Source organism: Mobula hypostoma, chromosome 6 (assembly GCF_963921235.1).
Source record: "Mobula hypostoma chromosome 6, sMobHyp1.1, whole genome shotgun sequence".
In the NCBI taxonomy this organism is placed as follows: Eukaryota; Metazoa; Chordata; class Chondrichthyes; order Myliobatiformes; family Myliobatidae; genus Mobula; species Mobula hypostoma.
This window is the reverse complement of record NC_086102.1, coordinates 158,435,927-158,461,794: the sequence shown is the minus strand read 5'-3', so window position 1 is coordinate 158,461,794 and position 25,868 is coordinate 158,435,927. Positions and strand designations below refer to the sequence as shown.

At 39.8% G+C, this 25,868-nt stretch overlaps 1 protein-coding gene across 9 annotated transcripts in view; it reads right to left on the bottom strand.

Moving 5' to 3' along the window:
• The window catches only part of pde1a (phosphodiesterase 1A, calmodulin-dependent), a 601,233-nt gene that overhangs the window by 335,884 nt on the left and 239,481 nt on the right, over positions 1 to 25,868 (bottom strand). Inside the window, exon 1 of one of the 9 annotated variants that reach the window (XM_063052044.1) lies at positions 11,937 to 12,073. The exons of the other annotated variants lie outside the window; for them this stretch is intronic. Within the exon in view, the coding sequence (XP_062908114.1) occupies positions 11,937 to 11,989 (53 nt within the window). The 5' untranslated portion in view covers positions 11,990 to 12,073. Of the gene's footprint in view, positions 1 to 11,936; positions 12,074 to 25,868 lie in introns of those variants that run through there. 9 annotated transcript variants of the gene reach the window in all.

Genomic DNA, 25,868 nt, shown 5'->3' with positions numbered 1-25,868 from the left:
AATGTCCCGATTGCAATACACTTGCTTGCAAAATCTCTGCAGAAAAACTATCAAGGGGCTAGGGCAATGGTTAAAATACAGCATTTGAAGACTGGTTTTTATGCATTTTCTTCCAAAGCTTTCTAAGTGCTTGAAGGTAAATTTATCGGTCACACCAGTATAACGCCTCTTAAGAAAACCTATAACATTTAGAAATACTGAAAGGCACAAGTCTGGGGTCAAAATTATTGTATATACAGAATGAGCTAATAACATTTCTGGGAGATCACAACATTAATGGAAAATTCTAGTTCCTTGCTCTTCAATATAGATAGCTGTAATTAGGAATGCATTATAAATCAAAGCATTACTTGTGTGTCACACACCTCCTGCTTCCATTCAGAATGTTCCAATCTCCCTAATTCAAACCCTGATCTAACATCCTTGGCCTCTCATTCAATATGTTCTCCACTATCACCCCACAACCTGCATACTGCAACCTACCCAGCCTCCTCTTTACCCCACATTGTGGAGTTGCCACATTTAGTCAACTGTGTTCCAATATGTCATTTTTAGTCCCAGCAACCTGGTGTCAATTCAACCCTAAGGTCTTTCCTTTACAATCTTGGCTAACATTTGGCATTGAATATGGAGTCATTCACTTACTGTGACACTAAGTTATTTGTTACTTTTTGAATTTAATTATTATTAATGCTTTGATTAGCTGACACAAATCATTTCAATTGTTTAAAAATTTATTTCAAGTTAGTCAAATTCATTTTGATATTTTCAAAATATCTCCAAACATTAAGGGCATGTGGAAATGGTGGAAAAGGCCTCCTGGCTAAGTGGCCAATCAGAGGCCCAATAGAGAAGTTTCTTCTCACCAGCTACTCCACATCACAAGATGGCTCTTGTAGAGTATTTGCAAAACATAAGGCAAGGGGTAATGCAGTCAGAAAAAAGTAAGTACAGCTGCAGGATTAAGATGTTATAAGGTATTGCATGAAATTCGTTAATACTCTAAGGGCGATGAAATTGTTATTCCATATCCTTTAATGTCAGATTAAACTGTACATTATGTAATATTTCAAAAACAATTAATACTTGAAGACCTTTTTTATCTGCTTATCAGCTATGGCATAGCTGAACACATTTGTAATGGTGAATAATTGCAGTTCATCAAATACAGAGTGTAATTTTATTTAGCTAATTTGACTGCAAAGTTAGAATCAATCAAAATGGAAATGAATGGCAAATGTTTTTCAAGATAACAACACTTCACTCTAAACTGAGGAACTAATTCATTAAATGCAGAAACCTGGCAGTTAATCTACATATTTTTTTACAGATAACCTGGCTATGCACATAAAGATTGTAAAATAATTAATACATAGTTAAATGTATTTCCACTGAGGTTGGGTTGGATGGGACTACTAGAGGTTAAGGGTGAAAGGTGAAAAGTTTAAGGGGAACATGAGGGGAAACTTCTTCACTCAGAGGGCCATGAGAGTATGCCATTACAAGTCATGCATGCAAGCTTGACTGTTACATTTAATAGAAGTTTGGATAGGTAGAGTTATGGAGGGCTATGGTCTTGGTCACTGGGAGTAGGTAGCTTAAATGGTTCAGTACAGACTAGATAGGCTGAAGGGCTTGTTTCTGTGCTGTAATTTTGTTAGTTGTTTTATCTTGATTTCATTCTGTGCTGATCAGAACCACGTGAAAAAAATGTAAAACTGGATTAAAATTAATGAGATCATTCATAGACATGACTAAAACACAATATCAAACCATTAAGCAGATTCCCTATCCTCTTGAAAATATAAATGCAACGTTAGAGAATGCAAAATTCATTTTGATGCCATTCAAACTCTTCAACCCTGACTTACAATGAACTGAAATGCCAGCATGAGGTCAATGGAGACAAAAGAGATTCTGCGGATGCTGGAAACACAAATAGGCTTGAGGAACTCAGAAGATCAGGCAGCATCTATGGATGGAAATGAACAGACGATGTTTTGAGTTAAGACCCTTCTTTGGGACTGGAAAGAAAAGGCTGGAGAGTCCACTGTCCTTTCTTTCATATTCCTTTTCCTTAAACCCTTTGCCTCCTCTGCCTATCACCTCCTAACTTCTCCCATCATTCCCATCCCCCACCTCCTCTGGACTCACCAGCCTATGCTCCTTCCCCTCATCCTACCTTTCTATTCTGGCTTCTGCCAGCGTCCTTTCCAGTCTTGATCTGGAGCTCCAATTTTTCATCTCTCTCCATTGATGCAGCCCAATCTGCCAAGTTCCTGTGTGTGTGTGTGTTAGTTACATGAGGTCAATGGGACTACTTTGAATTGGGTTGACTGGCAGTAGGCTCAACCTAAATCAGAGGGCCATTTAACACGCAGGCTTTATGAACATTAATATTAACTCTCAACCAAACTCCGATACAATAGCATAACAGTCAAATTGATGAATTAGCAGCCAGAGGATTTGCTTTTAGAACTGCAGACATCAGCTTGAACCCTATCAAGGCATGTGATAAATTAATCTGAATCTGGGATACAGATTTAGATTTTTTATCACATGTATATCAATGCATACAGTGAAATGCATCATTAGCGCTAGCAAGCAACACACCCAAGAGTCACCACACGTTCTGGTGCTATCAAAGCAGGCTCACCATGCTCGGCAGAACAACACAAAACACAACAAACAACAGCAGCAAAAAAAAAAAAACAACAGCCCATTCCTCCCTTCACATACACACTCTAATCCCAGGAGAGGCCATCTTCCTTGACCTCAAGCCTCCAAAAGACTCATGCATTCGCAGACCTTCAACTTACCCATCAAATTTGCAGACTCGGGTTTTGGCCATCGGACTACAACGACTGGACTTCCGAATGATCTTTGGCTTTGATTTGGACTTCTGATTGATCTTTGGACTTTGATTTGGACTTCTGATCGAACTCTTGAATCGTTGGTATTGACCCAGTACCAGTAATAATGAACGAAGAGCCTGGATGAGGACCAAAAGTCCAGGCCCCAAATGCCAGACTTGCTAATGCAGGACGCAAACACTAAGCCTTGAAGCCCTGTCTTGCTGATTCTTGGACCTAAGAGGTTATGGGCTCTTATGCTTCCTGCCCATATAGAACCAGAATACTGGAATATGCCGGCAATTTTCTGACCCGGTGGAACCATCAGTCCTCATCTTCGCTGGTATGCCAGCCCAAAATCTGACCAAATCCATGTCCCCATACTCTGAATGCAGATTGGTGGCTTAGATTTCAAGATATCCTCTAACTCCCTTGTATTCCTGTCCGTAAACCCTAACCAGACCTCTACCTCACCTTCTGTCCCCAAAACTGTCCCTACAAACCTAAAAAAAAACATATAAAGCAACTAAATTGGAGCTGTGATCTCAACAGAGACCACTACTTGGAGTCATTTGCACCAGAGGAACTTAAATTCAAATATTCAGATTAACCCAGAATAAAATACTGGCATAAGTCTTGAAACAGTAAAATAACTGTATTGTCAACCCCAACCACAAACTGTTCCAGCTGATACCTTCAGGGAAACGATACCGCAGCATAAAAGCCAGGACCAACAGGCTCCGGGACAGCTTCTTCCACCAGGCCATCAGACTGATTAATTCATGCTGACAACACTGTATTTCTATGTTATATTGTTGTATATACTATTTATAAGTTACTATAAATTGCACATTTGACATTTAGATGAAAACATAACGCAAAGATTTTTACTCTTCATGTATATGACGGATATAAGTAATAAAGTCAATTCAATTCAAAAGATCCAGAGAAGAAAATCTGCCAGCTTGCTCAACCTGTAATTCCAGACCTTGCAGCTGACTCTAAAATGGTTCAAAGGTCACTCTTTGGGATGGAGTAGAGGATCCACATCCGCATTCAATCACCACATTAAAGTCCGGAATGATAAGGGATCAATAAGCGGGAGAGCAACAAACACAGAAAATTAGACCCCAGCACAAACTAATGCTAATCCCGAGTCTAAGATTAGAAACGTCAGCAACGAGTGTCTCAAAATACCTTGTGGCCTGCCTATTTAACTCCCACATGCTATATTCCCCTTACGTGCCAGGTCTTTAAAAATTATTCTGTGATCTTTCTTCTACACAATTACATCTCCATGGATATTGGAAACTAAAAGTCAATTTATAAGTTTTGTAATATAATTATATCTTGTCTCCAAGATCTTTTAATATAGTTTTTATCTTCTTGAATCTGTAATCTCTCTCTTTCTTTGGGCTATTTTATTATTTAAAGATAAATTTAGTTTTCCTGATATTTTGAAAAAAATTGATAATTTCCAACTAAAAGAGCAAAATATAGTTTATCTTGATATCTCAGCCCCACAAGTTTTTAGGTCAAGTTGCAGCTTTCATTATCAGTCAACAAAAAAGCTTCAAAAAATGCAGTGTGCTTGGTTCCATAATACATGAGCTACAAACACAAATTATTTCATTTTGAATTCCAGTCAATCAAAATTTCACCTCTTAACTTGAATGAATCTCAATCAAGTAATTAAAGGCCACTTCCAAGCAGAAAAATAGGTTCAGATTTAAACAGAAGGCTTCGGGGCAAGGCAGAGCAAGAATAATTAACTTTTTTTGCCTCCTGAATGAACCATAATGAAATTTTTTAGACATGATCCAACTGCCACATTGAGAAATAGTTCTTAAGTTGCTTATTTGCTTTTATTGTGAATACAGCTCTCTTTTATGCCAACTTCTTTAATGATAAGGACTGTTCTCAGAATAGTGCAATTCCAAGAGAAAATACATACTAACAAGTTTGAAAACTATAGAACTGGTGGTACATTAAGTGATGTTTTTGAACAAGGAGGATCATTAAACTTGTAGGGATGTTGCAAATGCAGTCATCTCTCTGCTTCCAGGAAACCCAGTAATTCAAGTTAATTAGCATTGTTAGGAAATAGGAGAACAAGTCTCATTGGTGATGACGAAATTTGGCAGGCAAAATCGAGCCATACGTTCAGTCAAATTTGCAGTTTGTGATTAATGATGAAAAAAATTTTGCATGAATAGGTAGTTCATCATCATTTTCTAACTTTGAACATTAATAAAATTTACTATTTGCAGTTTTAACCAAGGATTTCTAGACTAGTTAACTACTGTAATTTGACTGACAGTTGAAACAGAACACTAGTTTTGATGTTTATTTTTACTAAAAACTAAAATTAAATTAATAATGTACAGACAATAAATAGTTTTTAAAATGAAAGCACATTTCATTTGACTACAATGAATTTAATAATTGATAAATATGAGCAGCCCATGGAAGAGTTCTAATTATTTTGCAAATATTCAGAGTAGGGTTAGGATTACATAGTAAGATAATGTCTTGCGATAATTTACTGACAAAGACCAGAACTTCGTGCACCTAAGTGACCAGTTCTTGTGGAGTTGTGCTTTCCTTAAGATTGGTAAGATATTGTAAGAACTTCTTGGACTGAGCATTGTAGAACTAGTCAGTCAAGAGAGACAGAGAAAGTGCTGGAATCAGTTATTTAAAAAGTGGTAAAGGGCACAGAATTGGGCAGTCATTATAGATTTATCGAATGTGAAGCATGTTTGACAACATCAAGATCTAGTTGGTGCCAATGAATGGTGAATCCGTGTGCAACTCCAATAGGAGTCATCAAGTATTCCCGTTTAGTACTACTACAGCTGAAATCCACAGTCACAGCCATAGGTACTTCAAATATTTAAGCACATTTATTATAAAAGAATGTATAAACTATACATCTTGAAATTTGTCTGCTTATAGGCAGCCACAAAGCAAGAAACTCAAATAACTAATTTTAAAAAAAGACAAAAACCACTGCGCAGAGAATGAGAGAGAGAGAAAAAAACACACTCACACATTGTGTAAACAATAGATGTAAGCCAACAGCATCCCGAACTAGACTGAGTCAGAGATCTGCTCCCAGAGCAGTCGGAGTAAACCCAAGCCTCGGTCCCTTACGCCGGTGGAATGGAAATGCATAACAGCCAGATCAGTTCACAGCCTTGGCGCCATGGGGAAAGGAATGAACATTTGTGCGAGAGTGAGTGAAATCAGCCCGACCCTCGCCTTGATATCTAACACTTGAGCTTTCATCCTATCTGTGCCAGTGTTTAAGTTGTCCAAGCACTAGGTAGTGCCATGTTACAGGTGCCTTGACACGCTTGAGCCTCTCAGTCTGAAACCATTCTCAATCTCATCAAATTGTCTTGGTGCTTTTCACAAGTCAGTCAATCTTAAAATGTAAAAAGTGCTTGATTTTCTAAGTCCTAGATCTATGCCGCTAAGCCAGTGTTATCCAGACAAGAAGGCAAACTGGGCACATCCAATTTCCCCAATCATTAATTTAAATAAAAGAAGCATTGGGCAGGCTGTTTTCCAGAGCTGATTGGTCCAGATAATTGTGCCTGTACAGTTGAACTTATTGCATTTAAAATAAGAAACTATTGGAAATGCAGAGGAAGTCAAGGCTACTCATCCCCATGAACTTCCTAAATCTCTCTCTTTTATGTTGACTGCATTGCTAGAAAAACTCAAGTGTTTAAACTTGGCATTCAACCTCTTACCTCCACTTCATGCTGTCTAATCTACTGTTTCCATTAATTCTGCTTTTTTTTTATTTCAGATCTCTAACATCTGTCATTTGTTTTTACTTTATAATTTTAAAACACATTCAATTGCTCTTACATTGTAAGTTGCTTACATTGTAAGTTGCCATCAGCTGAGGGCATATAAAAATTAAACTAATGTTAGATATACTCCATTATAAAATCAGGGGTTTTATAAATGCAACAATACAGCAGGAAAGTCACAATCAGGCAAAAAGAAACATGGCTTACGTAATCGTAAGTTAACTGGCTTATTAAAGAGCAAGTTATTGAGATTTCAAACATACTATTTATAGCAACTTTAATACAGAGGAAAATGTTCCAAGGTGTTTCAGTCCACCATAAACTGCCAGAATTAAGGATTAAGGCAAAAGTAAAAATATTAGGTGATATGAATTAAAGATACAGCCACAGGAATTATTAAAGGATGAGAGTTTGAGAAGTTTCCACATTTTCACACCTGAGCAGTTGACTGGATTAATGATACAGAGACACAAGGACAGAGTCGGAGAATTGGAGAAGGGTAAGAGCAAGGGAACTGAAAAACTTAAAAATGAGGATAAGAACTTAAATTACAACGGGGATTGAATATTGGTCAGCAAGTGGTAGTACAATGATCAAACAGGACAGTGAAGCACAAATGAACTGAAGGAAATAAGACCCAGGAGCAGAATTAGATCATTAAACCCATTGAGTCTGCTCCACCATTCCATCCTGGCGGACTTATTAACCATCTCAATCCCATCCTCCTGCCTTCTCGCTGTAACCTTTGACACCCTGACTAATCAAGAACCAATCAACCTCCACTTTAAATATACTCAATGACATGGCCTCCACAACCATCTGTGCAATTAATTCCACAGATTCACCACCCTCCTGCTAAAGAAATTCCTCTTCATCTTTGTTCTAAATGGATGTCCCTCTAATCTAAGGCTGTGCCCTTTGATCCCAACTCCCCCCTGTAGGAAACATCCACTCTGCCTAGGTCTTTCAATATTCGATGGGCTTCAATAAAAGTTGAAGAACAGGAAGTAGGGCAACAATGCAGGTCTTGCTACAGGAAAGGAAGGGGAAGCTATTCCAACAGCTGATGGGCAGTGATTTCCTTTCCAAGCTTTGGCTGTTGGTCATCAGGTTGAAGGGATTTGTTGACCTTTGGTCCCATTAATTTGCATTTTTTGTCTAATATTGGAGATTGATTTAAATTCCTCCCTCTCTATTGCCTCTTGATTATCTATTTATTATTAGTGGGATGCATTTGGTGTATTGGATTGTTCAACCCAAAATAGCCATTTACAATCATTGTGTTTTTTCTCTATTTCTCATTCTGAATTCTCAGTCACATGCTCTAACATTTGCTTTAGCTGTTCTCTTTCTTTTTATATGATGGATAAATGGCTTGGAAGCATGAGTTAGGTAAATTCGAGCATCAAGACTGCAAACCATGTCTGTGTCTGTGTCAATGAGTGGAGAGATGGATGGATTCAGCGACAAGGGTACAAGGTTTGGCTTGGGCTGGCAGTTGATATCTTCAGACTTTCTCAACCCTTTTGCCCTGAAGGAACCCTTGAAATTATTTTCAGGTCTCAGGAAACCCCTGCATAAAAATTATTATATCTACAGCTCACAGTATGTTAGCGTGATCAGTAAGTTGTAGATAAAATAATCCAAAAATGACTATCAATTCTTTATTATGTAGAGAATAATTTTATTTAGCTAACCTTTCTTGAAACAAACAGGTAGTTAAGTTTAGCTTACCTTTCTTGAAATTAATCCTTTTCTTTCCCTTTCATAAGTGTTACCAACTCATGAGGTAAACTTAATAAATTTCTTTTAAATTACTGGCTTAAGCCAAAATGGGATTTAATTTTTCTAAAGGTAGGCTCAGTAGATTTAACTTAAATAAAGGTTGTAAGTTGATTCTAATTAATGCTATTTACAGCATGAACATTTATTGGCAATGTTGAATAGTAAAGTTACTAAAAACCATAAGCCAAAGCAATATGAATAAAAATATAGCCTTAGACACAATTTTATACAAGACTTTGAAAACATCTTTGAAAGAACGGCATAATAAATAACTAAACGAGAAAGCTGCGAAAAATACAAAAAACTTCACAATACAATTTAGTTCTAACCTACACAATCCACCTTTTGTAAGGTTTGCAACAAAAACAAAGAGGAAGGCCAGCAGCTGAGTCATGGTACGTAAAATTTCCTTTTTTAGAATGAAAATTTCCCCCAATTTTCTACTACAGTATACTGTTAGAGCTTGTTCACCCCCATGAGTCAGCTGGTGGTGTGTAAGGGAAAGTTGGGGGAGATAATTCAGGAAGGAGAGGCTGATGTCACAGCCCAAGTTGGGCAAGTCCATTCAATGCTTGGAAAATGCACTTCACTCTCCTCATCAGCCTACCGTCTCCATCTCCATGCAGTGCAGCGCTTTATCAATGGCCTCCCCTATCTCACGCCAAAAACTGAGAATGGACTCACGCAAATAAATACCGTCCTGCTGCGCACTGCCATACTGGGCCGAGACCTCTAATGAGATTGCTAACTGGGCTACTCAGTCACTGCCCAGCACTGCGAGTGCTAGTATCACACATTGCAAGAAGTTCAAAAAACGATGTTTATTTTTTTAAATCACGATCTCGCTCGGAACCCTGGTTGAGAAACCCTGATCAAAATGCTTAACTGAAGGAATGTGCAGCTCATCTAAGTCAGATTACCTAGCAAAGGGTATGTAAATGGCTTTGCCACAACAATAAATAAAACTTTCTACCAATTGAAGTCACTTTATTAGCTGTGCAAGTTCACACAACCTTTTTATTTCTGTCACACACAAACAGCTGGAGGAGCTCAGCAAGTCAGGCAGAATGTATGGCGGTAAATAAACGGCCAACGTTTCGGGCCAAGACCAGGTCCTGATGAAGGGTCTCATCTGCAGAATTTCATGTTGCAAAGGTGTTAGGTCTGAAATATGATTCTGGATCTACCACCGGTTATATATCCTACCAAAAGAAATGTCAACATATGAGATTCTGCAGATGCTGGAAATCTTGAGCAACACACACAAAGTGCTGGCAGAACTGAACAAGTCAGGCAGCATCCATGGAAAGGAATAAACAGTTACTATTTTGCGGCGAGACTGGGCCAGGATTAAAACAGGCTTTGATTCTCTGTAGCCAGTATTCTCAATCCCACCTAACACGAAAATAGCCACTCTGCTCATCACTACTTTTTAATACATTGTCAGCAGCAAATCCCTCTGCTGGTGTTTCTTACGCAAACGCTACAATTTGCTCTGATCTTTTGGTTGAAAGCTACAATCAAGTACTTCATGTTTTATGATATTATTAAAGGGCAGCTCAATTGCAGGACTTAGGGTGAAGCATGATGCAGCTGTATTCTCTCAGACTTTGACAGAGGAGAGTAGTAAGTACAGAACAACTTATCCTGCTTAATCGAAATATTCGCATTGGCACTAGAAAACATCCAAGCATACTTTCATTTGGCTCTCGTTAAATCTCTACCAAACTCTTATGAAAATAGTTGCAGATTATTGAAAAGTGGGATAACGAGATTGCAAATAAGTATAACAGAGTGCAACTAACCAACACAATGGACACCACAAGTAGATCTGAACACTCCCACAACAATGTTTCTGTGGATATTATTTATAGCCAGTTTACAGGGGGAACATTAGGTCTCGTTAGGAATCAGACTTATTATTCATGCTGATGATATTCTTCTCAGTAATCAACACTGATTAATTTGCAACACTGAAAAAATTATTACTAAAACTGCCGATCATTATTTCTAGACATTAATGATAATAGATTAATGGTTGAAATCATTCTGACATTTGCCATCTACTGATGAAAATATAGGACACTGTGTCACTGCACAAGTGAAGTGAAACCTTAGCATGTATTACTTCTCTCTCCCCAACTTGTCCTGTGGAAAAGACAGCTCCTGAGTGCTCTCTTGGGAGAATACAGACTGAAGTTGAAGTAGACATTTAGTTCCAGGTATACAGTCCAGTTATCTTCCCTTTCTCAGTCAATACAACATTGGCTGTGATGTTTGTGGTCTCAATTAAGTTTCAACACATAGGCCTTTGTTAAGTTTGTTTTTCAAATATATAGTATAATACAATTAAACTATTGGGCAAGCCACAAAATAAAATATAGGGACATATTGCTGCTCTTAAAATATAGGGAAAATCTTAATGGCTTTGTCACAACAATAAATAAAACTTTGTATCAATTGAAGTCACTTCATTAGCTGTGCAAGTTCACACAACCTTTTCATTTCTGTCTCATAAACTTATATACATCTGAAATTAGAAAAGTCAATATAAACTGACCGTTTGTGTTTTATATGTGCTTGCTTATTTATCCTATCAAGCTCACAGCTATGATATACCACAGATGTCATAAACTTTGGTCCAATGGGAGCCTAAATGGATTTTGAGATGTCACTTGCTATAAACAAGATAGCAGGAATGCTATTTCCTTTTCCAACCACTGAATCCTTGTAATGAGTGCCAGAAAGTAAGTTATTCCCATGCTAAGATATCAGCAGACTGACTTCAAAATGAATGAGTATAGCCCGGGAACAACAAAAACTCAAGATACACAGACAGATGAAAAAATAGGTCCCTTACACATGAGAAAAGTTTACTAAAATACTCATTTTCTTTGGCGTACATCATGTTTTGAATTAGAAAATAACCCCACACTGGGAGTTTGTTCAAACTAAATACTTCTCCGGTTTTATGAAGCTATGAAAATCTACTTCCTATCAGCGCCACTGTTGCCATTAAACACAGAATGCTTATTTCACAAATAAGATCTCGAACTTTAACACTTGACACAGATCAGCAAAAATAATTGTTCTGCTGGAGACTTAACACACTAATGATTAAAAATTGCAGCCTATGGATTAAACTCAGATGCAAGATTCTGTAACAAATAGTTTTCAGACCACAGAATCCACAACTAGCACATGTAAAGTGTGTTTGAGAAGCCTGTTGGGCACTCTTTAAAGTCTTGATCTAAGTACAAAAAAATCATTTACTTATCAGCAATGTGGAGGAAACATAAAATAAATTCTGGTTCATTACGTTATTTGTCAGAATATTGTAATTTACAAAGTTAATAAAAATGAATGCAGTGAAATACTTGCACAACATCAATACAGCAGAAAGGGAAGGAAGGAAACTTTAACAACAGAATGCCTTCTGCAGCTTGAGTAAAATTCAAGTAGTATCACTTACCTAAATATGGGTTTTTGTAGGTGTTTTTTCTTGATAGTAACATATTCATCCATTTAAAGGAGAAAATTCTACTCCTCACAGGAAGTTGTTCTGGAACAGCCAGTGAAGAATCTGGAGAGTTGTTCCCAACTAATCCACAGTAGAGAGAAGAGAGATTGGTCTCTTGTGCAGAGGAAGCTTCCCTCTTTAACAAGTGAGCAATAAGGCCATAGAGGCCACATCACGCAGGCATTTCTGTGCAGTTCAGAATAACACACTACAAAGCAAGAGTCATGCTAAGGCAAGAGAAGAGTCTCTTATGCGGAGTCTAAGAAAAGTTTGACATTTTGCCAACTGTCATACAGGTATAAAATCTAACAGATTATTATAACTATACAAACATTTCATGCTTATCTCAGATAAGATACAGCAGAGAAAATAATTCTGTCGAAGCAGGAAAAGTGTAAAGACAGGAAAGCTGTACACAACCAGTCTGGATAACTTTTCTTAAGTAACTATTAATGAATGTTTTAATATTTCCTGGGGGTGCATAGAGGGAAGTTTATCTTCTAACAGCAAGAAAACACCACAGCCAGAGAAGGATGAAAATTTCTGCACAGCAGACTGAATACATTCCAACAAGAACTGCAGTTTTGGAAATGCTATTATTTAATTATCTGGTTCCTATTCATCATAGCTGATGTGTAGATAGAACACTTCAACTTAAAAGCACAATTTGGCCAACACAGTCTCTCCAAATGATTTGAAGTGCAACAATGCCAAATGTGTTGGTTCAATTTATAGTTCTACACTTTTACTTCATTTGGAATATTACAATAAATTAAAAAGACTGATGAAGGAAGCTAGATAAATACACGTCAAATCAAAATTAAATTGCATTTCTACAGTATAGTGCAGGGGTGGCGAACTTATAGCATGCAAAAAAAAATTGTTAACAAGTACATGTGTGTCACCATATGCTACTCTGAGATTCATTTTCCTGCGGGCTTACATACTAAACACAAGAAACACAATAGAATCAGTGAGGGGCCACACCCAACAGGATAGACAGGCAACCAATGTGCAAAAAAAAAACAACAAACTATGCAAAGACAAAAAGAAAGATTTTTTAAAATAAATAAACAAGCAATAAATATCGAGTCCTTCAAGTTTCGTCCAGTTCAGTGATAAGCGAGTGAAATTTTTCCCTCTGGTTCGGGATCCTGATGGTTGAGGGGTGGTAGCTGTTCCTGAGCCTGGTGGTGTGGGTCCTGGGGCTCCTGTGCCTCCTTTATGATGGCAGTGGAGAGAGGAGAGCATGTCCTGAGTGATGATGGATGCTGTTTTCCTTGTAGATCTGTTCAGCAGTGTGTAATGCTTCACCCATGACAGACTGGGCCATATCCACTACTTTTTGTGGGATTTTCCATACAAGGGTATTGGTATTTCCATACCGGGCTGTGACACAGCCAGTCACATATACTCCCACCACACACCTACAGAAGTTTGTCAAAGTTTTAGATGACATGCAAAATCTTTGCAAACCTCTAAGAAAGTAGAGGCGCTGCCAAGCTTTCTTTGTGCTTTCTTCGTAATGGCACTTGTGTGCTGGACCTTGGACAGGCCCTCTGAAATGGCAATTCTGACAAATTTAATGTTGCTGACCCTCTCCACTTCTGATCCTCTGATGAGGACTGGCTCATGAACCTCCGTTTTCTCCTTCTGAAGTTAATAATCCTCTCCTTGGTCTTGCAGACATCGAGTGAGAAGTTGTTGTTATGGCACCACTCGGCCAGATTTTCAATCTCCCTCCTAACTGCTGATTTATCACCACCTTTGATTCGGCCATCCTTCTCGACAACTGTCAGTGACAAAGTTCACTGCTTTTTGCAGACAAACACACACAATGGAAGCTATTTAAAAACTGTTCACTCTAAGCACGATGTTGTGCATAATGGCCACACAAAAGCACACGACCTACACTAGGCACATTATCATCATCACCATCATTATGATGTGGAAGATCATGGTCTTTGATCATGATGGTTCTTGGCAAATTTTTCTACAGATGTGGTTTGTCATTGCCTTCATTTGGGTAGTGCCTTTACAAGATGGGTGACCCCAGCCATTATCAATATTCTTTAGACATTGTCTGCCTGGCATCAGTGGTCGCATAACCAGGAATTGTGATATGCACCAGCTGCTCATATGACCATCCACCACCTGCTCTCATGGCTTCATGTGACCCTGATCCGAGGCGGCGGGGTGGGGGGGGGCGGTTTGGGGAGGCTAAGCAGGTGTTACACCTTGCCCAAAGGTGACCTGCAGTCTAGCAGAGGGAAGAAACATCTTCCACCTCCTTTGGTAGAGACACATCTCCATCCTGCACCTAGCTTCCTCTGGTAGGACTGTCTAAAACAAGAGATCATTGGTTAAATGTGAGAGGCAGGAGGTCCAAAGAGGGTCTGAGGGGTATATTTTTCACTCAGAGTGGTTGGTATCTGGAATGAGCTGCCAGAGGAAGGGGTGGGGACAGCAACAATACCTACTGTGCATTGAAATGCCATATTACTCAATAATCCATTCTACAGAGCAGGATGTAAAGCTTCATTCAAACCTTCTGCTTATCATGAACGTTGTGAGAAGTTTTGGGCCTCTTATCAAGAAAGGATGTGCTGGCATTGGAGGTTCACAAGAATGGTCCCTGGAGTGAAAGAGTTAATGTATGAGGAACATTTGATCTCTCTGGGCCTGTACTCACTGGAAGAATAAGGAGGGATCTCATTGAAACATCCAATATTGAAAGGCCTAGATAGAGTGGCTGTGGAGAGGAAGTTTCCTATAAATGGCGAGTCTAGGACCAGAGGGCACAGCCTCAGAATAGAGAGATATCCACTTAGATAGAGGTGAGGAGGGACTTCTTTAGTGGTGAACCTGTGGAATTCATTGCCATAGATGGCTGTGGAGGCCAAGTCATTTGGTATATTTAAAGCAGAGGTTGATAGGTTCTCGATTAATGAGGATGTCAAAGGTTACGGGGAGAAGGCAAGAGAATGGGGTTGAGAGGGATAATAAAACAGCCATGATAGAACGGTGGAGCAGACTCTGGGCTGAATGGCCTAATTGTCCTCCGATGTGTCGTGCTTTTACACAAGTTCAGGTAACAGAAACTCACTTTTACATAATTCATGAACTAATGTCCAAAATTCTGTACTGCAGAATAAAATTTGTTGTTGAAATCATTATCCGTGCTTCTCACATTTATAATCATGGAAGAGTACAGCACAGAAACAGGCCCTTCTCATTCATACCAAGCCATTTAAACTGCCTACTCCCATCGACCTGTACCCAGACCATAACCATCCATAACCCTACTATCCATGTACCTATCTTAACCCTACTATCCATGTACCTATCTAGACTTCAATAAAACATTGAAATAGAGTTTATATCCACCACTTACACAGGAAGTTCATTTCACGCTCTCACCATCCTCTGAGTGAAGAAGTTCCCCCTTACGTTCCCCCTAACCTTTTTACTTTTCACCTTTAACCCATTACCTCTGGTTGTAGTTCCACCCAACCTCAGTGGAAAACTTTAAGCTCCACAGAGAATCTGTCCATTCTGTTCAGAATCAGCTGTTTGACTTGGAAACAGGCCCTTTAACCCATCGTATCTTTGCTGACCATCAATTCTATCTACACTAATCCATGCGTTTCTCTGTCCTGTTCAATCAAGTTCTTGCTGGGAGGCTTCCTCCCAGGGCTGAAACGGCTAACACGAGGGGACACAGTTATAAGGTGCTTGGAAGCAGGTACAGAGGAGATGTCAAAGAGTAAGTTTTTTTATGCAAAGAGTGGCGAGTGCGTGGAATGGGCTGCTGGCGATGGTGGTGGAGGCGGATACGATAGCGTCTTTTAGGAGATTTCTGGACAGGCACATGGAGCTCAGAAAAATAGAGGGCTATGGGTCACCCTAGGTAATTTCTAAGGTAAGGACGTGTTCGGCACAGCTTTGTGCGCTGAAGGGCCTGTTTTGTGTTGTAGGTTTTCTATGTTTCTATGTGGCATGCATTGCTGCCCGTTGATTCTTTAAACCCCGTCCACAACAAAAAGATACATGATCTTGGAGGAACTCAGCAGGCCAGGCGGCATCTATGGAAGGACCCAAATGTTGATTGTCTACTCTTTTCCACAGATGCCTCCTGGCCTGCTGAGTTCCTCCAGCAATTTGTGTGTGTTGCTTTGGATTTCCAGCAACTGCAGATTTTCTCATTTACATGAATATCTTAACTGCCAAATGAAGCAGCGAATGAATTTTTACAACCCAAGTGCAGAGAGATGTTTTCACAGGAAACATGTCATGCTGGCTTGGTGCCAGCTCGACGGTTGCGAGAACAAGTGGCTTTGGATGATTCGTTTTGAAACCATTGCAAACACGTCAGTATTTAGATAGTAATTGGTCACAATTACAATAATTTAGAAATGATGTTATTTTTCCAATTGCTTTTTTAAAAGAATAATATTAATAATTTTAACAGATTTTCTAAAAATGCTTCATTTAGTCCAATCTGTCTCTGTTATACTTTTATTACTAGTAAAACAATATACATAAATAAGCAACAGGACTCATCCTTCTTCCTCAATGAAGTCTATTATTATTACTACTAATTCATTAATAATCTCTGTTCACTATTACCATGGCACCAGAGAGAATTTTTTTTTAAGATTATCGCCAATATGGGCACAAGCTCTCAATAAGTTTCACCACCTCTGGATGTATCAAGTCACTTCCAGAGGTTATGTCAAACATACTAGAGGATATTAGGATAGATAAATCCTCTTACATGAGAAAAAGCAAGCTACAGGGGCAGAAATGTTTCAAAGAGGGAGCTTACAACTAAGAGGTAAAGTAATATCCTTCAACTGAGGAACAATAAAAAAACCTTTCATATGTACATTCACCCTTATCCACATTTACCTCAAGCAACCATACTCATGACGTTGCAATTCATTGAAGTGTTATCTCCCCACGAGCAGAGCTGATCAGCAAATCCACTGACAAATATGGGAAATTCAAAAGGTCTCTTGAACCATGGGATTGTTGGAAAACAGCAACTTAACTTAAGTTGAGACATGATAAGTAATGTACATTTTTTAAAAAATCAAGTTGCATGTATATTTAAAGGGAGATTCCATCGACGTATCTGACTATCAGATTTTCAAAAGTGCTGATCCCTAGCAGTTCTCCAGATAAACACTTGTGAAGGATGCCACAGGGTTTATAGAACATATAGAGCATCTAGAACAGACAGCAGAGGAACAGGCCCTTTTGCCATATGATGATTCTGCTGAACATGATATCAAACTAAACTACATTTCTTCTGCCTGAACGTGATCCACATCCCTCTTCCCTGAATATTTATGTGTCTGTCTAGGAGCCTCTTAAATGCCACTATTGTAACTGCTTCTACCATTAGACCTTTCTAGGCACCTATAATTCTATGTGAAATCAAATTTGCCCTGCACATCTCCTTTAGCTTCCTTCCAGTCACCTTTTCATCCTTCATTGCTGGCCATCTAAAGTAGAGACAGCATCACTCTGCTGGCCATGAGTTGAAATCTTATGTTGGAACTTCCAGCCTTTACTGAGTTAGAAAGAGAACAGCATTGAAAATTACCTTAGGAACATAAACAAATAATCAATTTGGTGAAAACTATCCTCAACAGGACAAAGGCCGTTTAAGCACTAACAAAATAATTAACAGGGATCTGTGTCACCAACAGCATCTTGTGGATTTCCCCATTGATCAAATGTTCAAGTAGATCAGTCAGAAGTACTCTGCTACAAGAACAGAAAAGAGTCCGGATATCCTGCATCCCTCACAAACACTTTCCTATCTACAAAGTATATTATACAAGTCTCTGATGGATTATTCTCCACTTGCCTAGATAGGCGAAGCTCCAGCCACACATTTTGTTAAGTAACATTCAGAATAATTAGATCAATTGGTGGGTACTCAATCCTTCATTCTAAATATTCAGTCCCTCTTGTGACGAGAATACACATAAAATTAAGATGTTTGCTGGCCTGGGTTAGCATCAGTGACATCAGCAAGTGGTCTGCCACCTGCCCTCAGGGGAAGGAGAGATAAGGAACAATGGAGCAGCGTCTGGAGATGTGTAATGAAGGGACGGGAGAGAGAGCTGTCTGGGGCGGCTCCCCCTTTGAACCTTGAACTGTTTGAAGTGATGGACAGGCGATACCCCAGCGGGGGGATAAAAAGGGACCGGTTCGCTAAGGCAGCACACACGCCACCCGAGGTAACGAGACCCTGGAAGCGGTACGCTTCTCACGAGTCGGTGGGAAGTACCACACAACGGCCAGGGTGGAAAGGTACGATCAGCGGGAACCCGGTGTGTGTCCGCCCTTGCCTGGGTGCCGGGTTCACTGCAGAGGATCGAACGCATCTGGAGGAGGGGTCACAGTCGGTGACCTCAGGTGACATCACCAAGGACCTGCCCAAAAGCTGCTTGTGAGCCATATCGTCGGTCTGTGAGTGAAGCCATGTCTGAATGATCAGTTGTTCCTGTTCTCTCTCTCTTCCCCCACGTTGTCCATCGCCATGGCAATGATTACTGTGAACTGAACTACTAAACTGGACTGAACTTTGAGTCACTTTGAAATTTGGTCATTTACCCCTAGACAACGATAGAGCTTGATTGATGCTGTTATCTTAATTCTGTGCACATGTGTGGATATCATTGCTGAACTGTTGCATTTATTATCCTTTCGATTACTGTGTTGCTTGTTTCTTTAATAAAACTTTCTTAGTTCTAGTAATCCAGACTCCAACTGAGTGATCCATTTCTGCTGATTTGGCAACCCAGTTACGGGGTACGTAACACTCTGCAACATGGAAGCAGGACTGCCTGTAAGATATAAACACAAGAAATCCAGAGCAACACACACAAAATGCTGGAGGAACTTGGAAGGTCAAACAGCATCTATAGAAATGAATTAACAGTCATCAGTCCTGATGAAGGATCTCAGCCTGAAATATCGACTAGTTATTCATTTCCATAGAAGCAACACGATGTGCTTAGTTCCTCCAGCATTCTGTGTTTGTTGCTGCCTGTAAGATTTCTGCCTTGGAAATGTAACATCACTCATACATCATCTCTGAATCTACATATTGAGCTCCTCATCCAACAAATAGCTCTATCACAAAGGCAACAGACATTCAAGAATAAATTTCACCTTCTCAAGAACCTAAATGGATAGACCTTAAAGAAAACATTGCCAGCATTGCCCTCATCCTCTAAGTGAAATACAACACTCTTTTCTGTTCCTTGGTGGCCTGCAAACCCTTTTGGAGAGCTACTGCAGGGATTTAGCTGACAATACAATAGTATTATCTTCCATGCTGAGATAGGCTTCTAACTCTCACTGTATACTCCCATGGTTGGCTGACTGAAATTCCAGATAGATGCTAGTGCCTGTTGAACTCTAGCTTAGCAATGTAAGGGGAGCAAGAGCGACGGCTGAAGGAAAATAGATATGTTAATACACTGCACTAAATTGCTGCAAGAGATCAGCAGAATGCTGGTAACAGCCTCTAACACCCTCAAAGCTATTAGGAGAGTTAGTCAAAAGAAATTTGTGAATATAAATGCAAAAGGATTTCATGAACTCTCTGGCCCTGCTGACTGGAGTGCTGTAGATTTTGTCATCCACTAAATTAATTAATCAACCTCTGATACTCAGGATAGTGCTAATTTCCCTCTCTACACTTCAGGAAGTAAATGGTTAAGAGTGTTTTTGACTTTCTCATTTGTAATTTGAAGTGGAATTTCAAGAAGAATTATGATAAAACTCTAATAACCTGCTATCCAATTATTCAGAAATCCCAAAGGCTTGGCATCTGACTAACAAGGTGATAGTTGGCATGTTCCCTTTCAAGTCACCCGTTCCTCCCACCCCCACCCTCCCGAACATTTCCATTCCCTAAGCCCCAGTTCCCAAGTTTCCAAGTTTACCATTCTCTCTTTCGACTCACTGTCGTACTGCTTGTCACGCTACCTTTAGTCTCTCAGTGGAACTCTGGTTCCCAAACTCCCTTTAAACTCACCAGAGCTCTTTTTCAACTTACCAGAGTCACATTTTTATGTTCCTTTTAAATTTACTAGGTTCACTGGAAAGCTTAATTATAATACTGTGTAAGTCTAAAGAAGGCCATGCTGATGTATTAATAGAAATAACGTTCAATAACCCAGAAAATCTACCAAGCTGACACCTCCAAAGTACCAAGCAAGTCGGATGGCAGCAGTGTTACTTTATCCAAAATCAAAATATTATAGATACTGGAAATCCAAAGCCAACAAAAAAAATACCAGAAACATTCAACAGATCAGGCAGCATGGGGGTAGGAAAAGAAGAGTTAGCATTTCAGTCAAAGAATTGAGAGAAATCTGAAACACTAACTGTGTTTCAGTCTACATAAATACTGCATGACTGGCTGAGATTTTCCACCATTTCTTTTAGAAGATTAAGTATTAGCTTTCTTTGACTCATGTACACTGAAACATTGAAACATTCAGTGAATGCCTCATTTGCATCAAATCGGATCAAAGAGGATTGTGACGGAGGCAGCCCGCAAGTGTCACCACGCTTACAGTGCCAACATGGCATGCCCACAACTCGGTAATTCTAACCACACACCTTTGGAATGTGAGAAGCCTGAAGCACCCGGATGAAATCCACACGGTCACAGGGAGAATGTACAAACTTGTGACAAACAGCATCTGGAATCGAACCCTGTTCGTAATTGTTGGTGTTGTAAAGCGATTGCACTAACTGTTATGCTACCATGCTGCCTGTTTTTGTTTACTTCTCAGCAAATAAAAGGTATGTTGGATAAAGGGTATAATAAAGGGTATGCTGTCCAGTCTGTGACCACAGGCCTTCAATGTGGTTAAATCCTGCAAAGTATTAAGTGGATGAGCAAGTCAGTTCAGTGAAAAGCAATTAAGGATAGATAATAAATGCCAGTTTCCCCATTGTGGTTGACATCTCAATCGATAAAAAAAACTGTATAAATCAATAAGAGTCATTAATATTAGTACAGAGAGATTAAATCAAATTTAGCAAGAAAAAAGAGTCATTAATATTAGTACAGAGAGATTAAATCAAATTTAGCAAGAACTTGCACTGCTCTGGAAAAAATACATAAGCGATGACCAAACTACAATTTACTGTTCTAAATTGTTTTCAATATCAACTAATAAGTCTTGAAAATATTCCACAAAATATAAGGAATTTTAAAAATAATCATTGTAGGTATATTTGTTGGCTGATATGATAACATCAAATAATCAACAATCAACAGCTGTTGCCTTTTAGATATCTAATGACAATTAGGTAGAAAGGAAAAAGCAGCACGGTAACTTTGTGGTTAGCGCAATGCTTTACAGTACCAGTGAGAGAGTTCAATTCCCTTCACTGCCCGCACGGAGTCTGTATGTTCTCCCCATGACCAGGTGGGTTTCCTTTGGGTGCCCCAGTTTCCTCCCACAGTCCATAGACAGCATTGTTAGCTTAATTGGTCATTGTTAGTTGTCCTGTGATGAAGCTAGGGTTAAATCAAGGGTTGCCGGGTGGCACAGCTCGAAGGCTGAAAGGGCTTAGTCCATGTGGTACAATAAATTCACATTGCCTTGTTTGCTGATAATACACTGCAATGCACTCTGATCTTCTGATTACAGTAAAAGTTTGAATAATATTTTTGTAAAGAGGCAGAGATATGAAGTAAACAGGAATTTGCCATGATCACTATTAAGTGTACGGCATGTTTGCACTTAATCCTGAGTTTCCACATCAAAGAATGGAAAAACATAGAACTTCGCTTGAATGGCTGCACCCTAGCTTTGCCATGATGCAGGTTCAACCATATATTGCGTCAGTAAAGCCATGGTGGGAAAACTACAGCATTTCCAGGAAATAGCTGTAAATATATATTTTATATCTGATGAACTACATCAAGAATGAAATAAACACAGATGAAAGGTCATTGAAACAGTGAAATTACACAGCATTTACCAGACCAGAACTTCAAATGTTGGGAATACAAGTGCAAGTAAATTAGTCTGTTTGTGTATTAAGAACTTAAGACTTTCAGTCCATGTATAAACAGATCATTCACAAACAGATATCGGTATGTGCCCTATTTAAAATCTCCATATCCTATTACTTCAGCTGTGATACATCTAGTGCTATCTCAGTTCGCCTTGATTACTATTGGACTGCAACTTCTTGCAATCATACACTTCAGAGGAAAATATAAAACTGGTAGCTTTTAGCTTCAGAAGGGGGTATAAAAATGAACACAAACATTTGCAAATTTGCCCTTGGATTATCACATACCATTAGATCTGGTTAACCTCTGCTGTGTATGCCATGTGCATGGATATGTTCATGTGCATGAACCTGTTAATCACTGGATGATTTGTCTCATTAGCAGATGAACTTTACCAGCTAGGTATATAACGGAGACTTTTTAAGTCCAGGATCATCAGCTGGTAGGAGTTGCTGGTGATGGTGGTGATTATGAGGCAGAATGGGGGGAAATCCGGTCCGTTCAAACCAGCCCTAGTTACTGTGCAAACATGTAAACTGCCAGCCATGAATAGAAGTCAAGGGGGTAGTTAGTTTGGCCACTCTCTACCATTTACAAAATACTATGCAATTACTCATTTTAGCTAATCTGAAAGCATTTCCCAATTTGTAATCTCCAAGTACATGCAAGGAACCACCACCCTTAGACAGTTATTCTCCAAGTCACAGAGTATCAGTGGTCCTCCACTATCACTTTCAGTGCAATTACTCTGGAGGTTATCTTCACCAGATTTACGTAAGGTATTCAAAGAAGATGGACCATGACCACTTTTTCAAGGGCAATAAGGGCAATTGACCACTTTTTCAAGGGTGATAGGGTAGGTTGATGAATATTGACCCCATTCTATAAGTTAATTAAGGGAAGAATGAACTGAAAATCAAATGTAATGCTCATTCATCTTCTTGAAAAGACACAATGCACAATAGCAAACTGATTCTAATTGTTATTTGGAGAATATACATATAACTGCTTTTTAATTGCAGCTTTGAATCTTGTATGTTCGACTGAAGTAATGGAAGCATAAGAGGATGCAGATGCTGGAAGCTGAAGCAATGAATAATTTGTTGGACACACAAAATGCAGTCCTGATGAAGGTCTTGGGCCAAAATGTGAACTGTTTATACTTTTCCATCGATGCTGCCTGGCCTGCTGAGTTCCTCCAGCATTTTGTGTGTATTACTTCAATTTCCAGCATCTGAAGATTTTCTTTCATTTGTTAATAATCTGCTGGAAGAACTCAGCAGATCAAGCAGCATCTGCATTAGGGCTTAAGGTTGTGAAGTAAGTTGCACCCCTGCTTGCTTGAGAGTGTGGCTTGTCAAGTTATAATCATATCTGGGAGACTAGAGAAAGTCATATAAAACCAATACGTGAATTTGTTTACACTCTATTTCGTGATGTGCCTCTACTACCAAAATCAACCAACTTTTCAAATAGTGGTGAGTTGCAGCGGGAAGAGGATTTTAGCCTGCTCTTCATGTGGAAGAGGATGTGGAAACCATAGAAAGGGTGCAGAGGAGATTTACAAGAATGTTGCCTGGAATGGGGAGTGTGCCTTATGAAGACAGGTTGAGTGAACTTGGCCTTTTCTCCTTGTAGCGACGAAAGATGAGAGGTGACCTAATAGAAGTGTATAAGATGATAGAACATAGAACATAGAATAGTACAGCACAGTACAGGCCCTTCGGCCCACAATGTTCTGCCGACCCTCAAACCCTGCCTCCCATATAAGCCCCCACCTTAGATTCCTCCATATACCTGTCTAGTAGTCTCTTAAACTTCACTAGTGTATCAGCCTCCACCACTGACTCAGGCAGTGCATTCCACGCACCAACCACTCTCTGAGTAAAAAACCTTCCTCTAATATCCCCCTTGAACTTCCCACCCCTTACCTTAAAGCCATGTCCTCTTGTATTGAGCAATGGTGCCCTGGGGAAGAGGCGCTGGCTATCCACTCTATCTATTCCTCTTATTATCTTGTATACCTCTATTATGTCTCCTCTCATCCTCCTTCTCTCCAAAGAGTAAAGCCCTAGCTCCCTTAACCTCTGATCATAATGCATACTTTCTAAACCAGACAGCATCCTGGTAAATCTCCTCTGTACCCTTTCCAATGCTTCCACATCCTTCCTATAGTGAGGTGACCAGAACTGGACACAATACTCCAAGTGTGGCCTAACCAGAGTTTTATAGAGCTGCATCATTACATCGTGACTCTTAAACTCTATCCCTCGACTTATGAAAGCTAACACCCCATAAGCTTTCTTAACTACCTTATCCACCTGTGAGGCAACTTTCAGGGATCTGTGGACATGTACCCCGAGATCCCTCTGCTCCTCCACACTACCAAGTATCCTGCCATTTACTTTGTACTCTGCCTTGAAGTTTGTCCTTCCAAAGTGTACCACCTCACACTTCTCCGGGTTGAACTCCATCTGCCACTTCTCCATCCTATCAATGTCTCTCTGCAATCTTTGACAATCCTCTACACTATCTACACCACCACCAACCTTTGTGTTGTCTGCAAACTTGCCAACCCACCCTTCTATCCCCACATCCAGGTCGTTAATAAAAATCACGAAAAGTAGAGGACCCAGAACAGATCCTTGTGGGACACCACTAGTCACAATCCTCCAATATGAATGTACTCCCTCCACCACAACCCTCTGCTTTCTGCAGGCAAGCCAATTCTGAATCCACCTGGCCAAACTTCCCTGGATCCCATGCCTTCTAACTTTCTGAATAAGCCTACCATGTGGAACCTTGTCAAATGCCTTACTAAAATCCATATAGTTCACATCCACTGCACTACCCTCATCTATATGCCTGGTCACCTCCTCAAAGAACTCTATCAGGCTTGTTAGACACGATCTGCCCTTCACAAAGCCATGCTGACTGTCCCTGATCAGACCATGATTCTCTAAATGCCTATAGATCCTATCTCTAAGAATCTTTTCCAACAACTTTCCCACCACAGACGTAAAGCTCACTGGTCTATAATTACCCGGACTATCCCTACTACCTTTTTTGAACAAGGGAACAACATTCGCCTCCCTCCAATCCTCCGGTACCATTCCCATGGACAATGAGGACATAAAGATCCTAGCCAGAGGCTCAGCAATCTCTTCTCTCGCCTTGTGGAGCAGCCTGGGGAATATTCCGTCAGGCCCCAGGGACTTATCTGTCCTAATGTATTTTAACAATTCCAACACCTCCTCTCCCTTAATATCAGCATGCTCCAGAACATCAACCTCACTCATATTGTCCTCACCATCATCAAGTTCCCTCTCATTGGTGAATACCGAAGAGAAGTATTCATTGAGGGCCTCGCTCACTTCCACAGCCTCCAGGCACATCTTCCCACCTTTATCTCTAATGAGAGGCATTGATTGTGTGGATGAGAGGCATTGATTGTGTGGATAGTCAGAGGCTTTTTCCCAGGGCTGAAATGGCTGCCACAAGAGGGCACAGGTTTAAGGTGCTTGGGAGTAGGTACAGAGGAGATGTCAGGGGTAAGTTTTTTTATGCAGAGAGTGGTGAGTGCATGGAATGGGCAGCCGGCAACGGTGGTGGAGGCGGTTATGATAGGTTCTTTGAAGAGACTTTTGGATAGGTACATGGAGCTTAGAAAAATAGAGGGCTATGGGTAACCCTAGTAATTTCTAAGGTAGGGACATGTTCGGCACAACTTTGTGGGCCGAAGGGCCTGTATTGTGCTGTAGGTTTTCTATATTTCTATGTTTCATTATTACCACTTCACTCTTCCTTATTCCTACCAG